At 45.1% G+C, this 7458-nt stretch overlaps 1 protein-coding gene across 1 annotated transcript; it reads right to left on the minus strand.

The window, feature by feature from the left end:
* Positions 1 to 1672: 1672 nt before the first annotated feature.
* On the minus strand, positions 1673 to 2489 carry LOC128304790 (cilia- and flagella-associated protein 299-like). Its single transcript, XM_053042025.1, has 3 exons — positions 2350 to 2489; positions 2137 to 2290; positions 1673 to 2065 (listed from the first exon to the last, which is right to left on the minus strand). Exons 1-3 carry the CDS (start codon positions 2487 to 2489, stop codon positions 1673 to 1675), a joined length of 687 nt encoding a protein of 228 aa, XP_052897985.1.
* Positions 2490 to 7458: the final 4969 nt, after the last annotated feature.

Raw genomic sequence — 7458 nt, forward strand, 5'->3', positions numbered from 1 at the left:
CACGATACCGGGTGTGGTGATGAGCTTTGGGTGGATGCGACAACAAACGATACTAACCTGTCCTTTCCGAAACCAATATCAAGCACAGCCGCAAATTACAGCCCGACACGACAGCACAGAATCGGCAGATGAAAGTCCACCTACCCAGAATGGAAGCCACAAACCTACAAAAAAGAAGGTCAGAATGGTTTGTGTGACGTCATAACCGTTCCGTATCGGAGGGAACTATTAAGGGTTCGAGGAATGGGTCGAGGATAGACCGGGTAAACTCACGATAACGATGCCGGGTTACGCTGGTGCGTGGGATTCGAAGCGCTTGGGAGCTTTCATGAACGCCACCAACGCATACCAAAAGAACAAATCAAGGTAACACCGGGAGATGGTTTTGGTGGCCTTACACCGGAGTGGATGGGAGTGAATGAACGTGCATGCTGTGTCTAGATGTATTTAGTACGCCAACACACAATTCGTTCGCTGGTTTCCTTAGGATGCTCATTTCCGACAGCTTCAACATATCAAAATTCCTGTCCCATCCGTCCGGGCTTCGATTTGATTTTATTGAAAATTCTCACTGCCTGCGCTACTCACGATTAGCCGGATTTTCCCAATCCGATTTGTAACTCTTTTGAACTGTGTGTGGGTTGTGTTAGTTCCTAATTAGCAATACGCCATTGCGAAGAGATTTTTTGTTTTGTTTTAACACTCCAATGACATGACCTTGCCAAACCTCCGTCCACCTGTTCCGTAGTGTAGCGTACAAGATCCTGTTGCGTTTTTTCCCCTAGTACAGAACGAGGCCGTCAATACTACGAAGAAAAAAAAAACATCACAAATACAGCGACGCAACATCGGGACGATGCATCGCGTGTGCATGTGACGACAAAACAAGGCCAAACGTTTCCCAGGGTCGCAGGCGTTAGAACGTCATTGGTTTCGGTCCTTTGGCTTTTGCTTGAGCGGTAGAGCAGCTAGGATGCGGGGGTGGCGCTGTACATGAGTGGTCCCTCACTATGCTAAAAGTGAGCCCCGGTTTGATGACGTTCGGGATAGTAATCGTAAATTTACGCTTCAACTCAACAGCGAACTACGCGCAAGGACGGCTCGTTGAGGGATCACTTGCAAAGGATAAAGCGAAGCAACACTATTCCATTCCGTACTACGTAGAGTATACCATCCCATACACACACACACACACACCTCCATCGTGTGCGCGTAAAATGGCACCAGAAATGCATTCGTTCCCGCGCATGGAACCGATACGAATCGCTACCTTTATTCCTGTAGCACAAAAGCTCGCACAGAGAGGGAGGTCAGTACGTTTTGTGAGTTGGTCGGTTTGTTCCGCGCTTTTTGGTGCATTTTACACCGTTTAGCGATATTGGTAAGGCAAGCTTGTGTCGGTGGGCAAAAAAGAGCGAGAGAGATTGAGAGAACAAGCTGGAGAAAAAGCGTTCCTCGGAAAAGCGCAGGCGTTGGAAAGCTTTTTGCCGTTATCTGTATGGCGCGATGGAAAGTGATTCATTTGTGGTATTAGACCAACAACTAAAGGAAACAAAAAGAGTATACATACACACATTGAAAGCGAAACAGCGCCGTTCCGGGAAGGACGCGGTCAGAAATCCTAGAGCCCTAGAACGTGTATTGATTCGTTACTGTATGTCGCACTACCGGTTCAATAGTTCTTCCGCACGACATGATCGTACAGGACGACCTGTTCGTACAGATCGCTTGCAATCTCGATTCGGCTCGTGTTGGTACCGTGAAAGCTCGCCAGCGGATCCGGATGGATATCCTTCCGGTCGTACATGTTGCGGAAGATGATGCCACGGTGCGGATCGCAAAGGATCTGATAGTTGCGCGAGTTGTTCTTCCTGCTACGGCCCGTTTTCGCGTTGTAGTACAGCAGATCGACGGGCGTTGGGTAGAGGACCTTCTCGCCGGTAAAGATAGCCCGCCAGTCGTTCGAGTACTGCTGGTCATGATGGACACGCCGCAATCCTTCCTCGTAGTCGATGTAGCCAGAGATTTCCGTGCCTTTCTTCAGGTAGCGCATATAGATGATGGTCTACGGGGATGGAACGTTTGCTTTAGAACTCATGTTCTTGAACTCACACCCGGTTTGGCTAGGACAATTACCGACATAAGACCCAACCGGTTCGGACGTTCACGTTTGGCAAGTTCTTGAAGAAATGGGTCGTCTGGTGTAATACTGCGGCTGAACAGTGTGTTCGGATCTTTAGTCACCTGTAGAAATGTTCTTTGCGCTTCAAAAGCTTCCTTTGTAAGAGCCCTGCATCGGAAGGTTGATTATAATGATCTTTAACAGTGCAAAACAATTCGCCAACTTACCTGTAGCCCGTACGATATAGACTGATTAAATTTTCCCTATTACCGAAATATTGGAGACTTTTTCCATCTATCAGCGAATTGAGATAATCTTCATAAGAATTGAACTCCAAAAGGCGGAGATCCTGCTCCGTCAGCTTCATCTTGTGGACGGTTTGACTTTAAGTACGGTTTGTGTGGTTGCTTTGATAACCTCGATAACTTTGATACTTTGATCTCCGGGTTTCGTGGAAATGAGATACGATATAGAAGTTGAGAATTAATAACGGATGTGAAGGTTACAAGAAGGAGATGTTGAAGTGGATGTTGTAGATGTTGACCCAACGTACAAGAAACGATATTTGCGTCATCCAAAGTGATGGCTGGTGGAATTAAACTACAGTAAAGCTTCAGATGTTATCTGATATTCAGATGTCAACTAAAAGAAGAACTAAAGAGAAAACTAAAGAAGAATTGTTGAGACTCACGAAGAGGGTGTCTAAAAAGGATGACAGATAGTAGGACATTAATAAACATTCAATAGGGTTTTAAACCTGTGTGTTAGACAAGAAAAACAACTTTGTTTGTTGGCGGGTAGTAATTGGCTCAGATTATTTGTAAAGTGGATTAAAAGAAAATAAATAGCGGAAGCGGAAGTCTTTTAAACACACCGTGTATATAGCGACAACAACCTAAATGTATCACCTTCTTCAAGAAAAGATACAAATGACCGGGCGTCTCCATTATCTTTGTACTATTTTGTTGTATATACTAAAAAATAAATATAATTATTTTCATCCAAATTAAATTTTCATTTGAATAGTAAATGATTCTAAAAATTCGAACATGCCAACAGAACAATTATCCTTTATTAATTTACCAACCCACCACTAAAATCACAAGCAGCGAACGCAACGGAAGATGGTTGGGAAAGTTCAACAAATGAATCATGAATCATGACAGCAAACCCTACGTATCCGGCATTCGAAATACCTTAACCTTCGCGTTTCCCACCTTCACCGGGTCGTACGAGAGTGCCCTGATAGTAATGTTTCATTGTCACCAATACAGAAGCGTGCGCGAACGGGAAGCAAAACCAAACACGACATCACATTGCACACGCACAGGCGCAACCCCAGGAGCAAAACAATGGCGTACATATCAAACGCCCGCCAAAATCAATCCCTTCCTGGAAGCGTGCTTTGCGCATTTTTTGGTGTGGGAAAAAAGTGGTTCATCCCAACCGCGCTTCCAGTTCGGACGGTTCATCGGCTGGCTGGAATGTTGGAACCATTATTTCACCTCCACGGTGTGTGGTTATCAATAACTCCATGTGGTTGTGTAAAAGGAGAGAGAGAGAGAGAATAAAAAGGAGAAAATATATGTTAGTGTTAGAGGGTTGTTCCGCAGAGTAAGGAAATCTCTCCCCAATGTGAAACAGAACTTGGCGCCATGTGTTGTAAAGAAGGGAAAGCTTTTCAATTGGGAGCGAATCCACGCGAGGAGAGCGAAACTAGCTCAGAGAGCGCAAAATCTGGCGCTTGTGGCAGCAGCAGTATGTGCAGTTGCTAGAGCTGGCATTTCCTTTTTCTGTTGGAAGGCTCTTTCGCTGGGCAGCTTTTCCCGTATATTAGACACCTTCCAGTCGGTGGCGTCGCTCAGAAACGGATGAACACTGGCGCTGGCAGGACCATCGGCGCGTGTTTCCGGTCCCCCTATCGTGCGCGGTGGTCGTGAAACGTGGCAACTACAGGAGAAAGGTAGTGCGTACCCAACGGAAGCAGGAGTGAGAGAGAGAGAGCGCGAGAAAAAAAAACAACCTCGAGCAAACAAAGGCGAACGGAAAACAAAAACAACACCCTTCCTGTAGCGTGTGAGCGTACGCGATAAGTAGGCAGTGACAGTGGCGCGTGCCTGCCAATTGGGTGAAACTGCGGTGTGGTACGGTGGTAGTGAATGGTTGGTTACATAAAAAAGTAACTTGAAGCAGTAGCAGCAATGCCCGAACGTTTCTCGGTCTAGGCCACCACGAGCTAGCGCCAAAACTTTGCTGCTTGGGGAACGTGGCGTTCTGTGTGAGTGATGTTTTCGTTTTCCACACGCTGCTTTCCGCGGTAAATCCGTACGGTGCTTTCTGCGATTGAAATAAATGCCCACCAGTACCGGAGCGTGAAAGATAAAGCACCTAGGGGCACCAGCAGGCCATGATTGTTGATGTGATTTTCCACCGTGTGCTGGATGATGGCTTCGAAGGAGTTTTGGCTCTCCCGTGAAGCGCTGAGCGTCTCCGAAAGGCGGAAGTGAAGCTGCCCCAGTGCTCGGTGCGGGTCACGGCAGGGTAAACGGAACGGATTTGGCCATGTTACTGGCACCGATTGTGGTGTGTTATCTGTGGTGATTCTGTTTTCGTTCGATAAAAAGCGCCCACAAGGCTTTTGCGCTTGAAGCGCTTACAGCGCGAAACGGGAAAAATCGACCACCGAGTGAGTGAGTCGCTAGCACAAAGCGACAAGCGTGTGTGTGCGTGGTGTGAGAGAGTACGAGCGAGCGAGAAGATTGGGTGAGACTGTGGGAACCAGCAAGAGCAGAGATCCTTGCTTAGTACACCACCTCCGCGTAATCCTTCCCTCCCTTCTCCACAAAGGCCGGGAGGTGGCAATCGTTCGCCTGTGGTACATCTTTGCGGACGGCGGGATTCCGTTTCGTCGAATCTTCCCCCCTGCTGGAGGTCGCACTAAAGTCGTCTGTCGACGTGTTGAATTGAGAGTGTGTTGCACGGTGTGCGTGCACGTACGACGCATGTGTGTATGTGTGTTTCCGTTTCGTGACAAGTGTTTTTTTTCCTTTCTGGGGGTGGGGATGAGACTTGGGCTAGCTCGAATTGTTTTAAGGTGAAACCATTCATGTGGAACCACTGTATCGACACAAGAGGCCGAAAGGAATCTATCGTGGCAGGTGTACCTTTGACCGTGAACTCACCCGGTACGGTGGGGTGGGTGAGTGAAATGAAGTCGAAAAAGTGACAATTCGTGAAGGCAAGCTGTCAGCGGAAGATGCGAGATACGAGTTGTGAACAGGTCAATCAGGAAGAAGGAGCGTGAGAAAAAAAATCGAATGGCAACGAATTGCACCAACATTCCGCACGAATTCAAATAACACACTCGAGGTGAGAGCGTGAGACCAGGATGAGATGAATCACTCACCAAAAGCCAGAACCGGAAAGTGTGACACAAATTGGCTAAAAGTGTTGAAGTGATGAAATTGTACCCGATTTTAAAAGAGGCGATAAATCGTAAGCCATACACAATCAAAGTTTTGATAAAGCCATACGATGAAGCTTTGCTATCTGCTTCGAAGCAAGAAGAAAAGACGCACGGTGGGGTACTATCTTCACTTTAACTATCTCACTGTTCGCTAACTATTTCCGTGGTGTTTTGCCGTGACCTTTGCTGTTAGTGGCAGTGTGTGACTTCATATTGTGCAGTGTGAAACCAATGGGAGAAGATGTATTTAATGCGAAAAAGCACATCCTGTACCGTCTTGTACGACGGTCGAATTGAATCGATGGCGCCTTTTTAGACGCCAGCAAGCTCCAATGAGCTCTCCAATATTATCAAGACGCAGCGGAGCGGTAAAGATGCCCAAAAGCATCCTGGGCTAATTAATCGAAGGTAATTTTCATTCATATTAGAATGTATAAAATGGTCATTGTTTCAAGACAAACTACCAAAAACAAACATAGAAACGCGCAGAGATTGTTTTCGTAGAAAGGAAGCGCAGAAAGGAAAAGCTTTTCCGCTTCCTTTCGATTCGTTTCGTCGGGTTCGTACCGAAATAGAAATGTCAAAAAGAGTTAGCTCCACTCGAAAGTAGTAAACGGTAAAGGTGGGAGTTAGAAACAGGTAAGCGGAAGCACTGATAACGAATGGACTTCTGTTTCCACTTGCTTCTGGGTGTTTGGGTGTGCGATGGACGAGATCGTTAACGGTGCATGGTGAAGTGTTTCCGTTCGGTTTTTCGCTTCTTTCATTTTCTTTCGGACGTAGTTTGCGTGCCGAAATCAGTCGTCCCATATATTCCGACCGGATGGGTCAGGATGCTTCGGATAGCAGACGCCTGCATGGTCGCGTGCGTCCTTTATTTCTCACCAGCTCGACCAGACGTACCGCTGTGTGTATGTAAGGACGAGAAGAAACCTCGAAGAATGAAATGGAGTGGGATCGTATGGGAAGAAATCGGAAAATCGTATGGCTCTTGATTCATTTTATGGTACAAATGGTGGCACCCTGCTGTATTCACTTCCTTTCACATGGCGTGTTGGTTGATGGTACGATGGTTCCCACGGGGTATTAATGCATGAATGTGACGGGTGTGTGCGTATGGGGATGGTTAACGTAATGCATCAAGTAGTATTTGAGACGTTTAACCGATTACATATACGGTTCGGTTTAGAAAGAAAGAATATAATAACATAATAGTAAGAACGCAATTGTTAATGTTCACAATTGTCCTATTATCACTTAAAAATGTATCACTTAAAAACTTCACCTGGATTATGAGATGGCTAAAGGATACTTTAATCTCCATGCAATATACTCTAATGCTCTTAAAGTGTGTTAGGAATGTTGTGAAATATTAAGATTTAATTAAGTCATTATTAGTGTTGCGTAAATTTGAATCGGATTGGATGAATCTTTGAACTGAATGCATGAATCGGAATCTCTATTCCAAATCCTTGATGAATCCTCTCCGATCATTCAATATTAAAAGACTTCAAAGAGCTTGTCCTCTATGGAATCCCCACACCGTTGAAAACCTCCGCTCTAAGGATTCGCCATTTATTAGGAGGATTTATGAATTTTTTGTGAGTCGATTTCATCCTCGCTAAAGATTCATATTGAATGACTCTTCTCAAAAGAGTTGTTTTACTGATTTTTATACGTTACAAAAACATAAATGACAAAATTATGGGAAGAAAAATTATCTAAATAAGATAGGCATTAAAGAGCACTGATCCATGATTTAATGTATAATTATATTGGGATTGAATGTCAATGATTCAAAATATTATTATGTTTAAAAATAGAAAACAAAACATATGATTAGCAAGAACGCTTAAATCTTTAAGTCTTC

The sequence above is a fragment of the Anopheles moucheti genome, chromosome 3 (assembly GCF_943734755.1).
Source record: "Anopheles moucheti chromosome 3, idAnoMoucSN_F20_07, whole genome shotgun sequence".
NCBI classification, from domain to species: Eukaryota; Metazoa; Arthropoda; class Insecta; order Diptera; family Culicidae; genus Anopheles; species Anopheles moucheti.

What these genes read in the sequence shown, in the direction of transcription:
- LOC128304790 (XM_053042025.1), bottom strand. Translation starts at nt 2,489, where the DNA reads ATGAAGCTGACGGAGCAGGATCTCCGCCTTTTGGAGTTCAATTCTTAT. An exon ending in CTATATCGTACGGGCTACAG is followed by an intron (nt 2,291 to 2,349) that starts GTAAGTTGGCGA and finishes CTTCCGATGCAG; the next exon opens with GGCTCTTACAAAGGAAGCTT. An exon ending in ACCGGTTGGGTCTTATGTCG is followed by an intron (nt 2,066 to 2,136) that starts GTAATTGTCCTA and finishes CCATCCCCGTAG; the next exon opens with ACCATCATCTATATGCGCTA.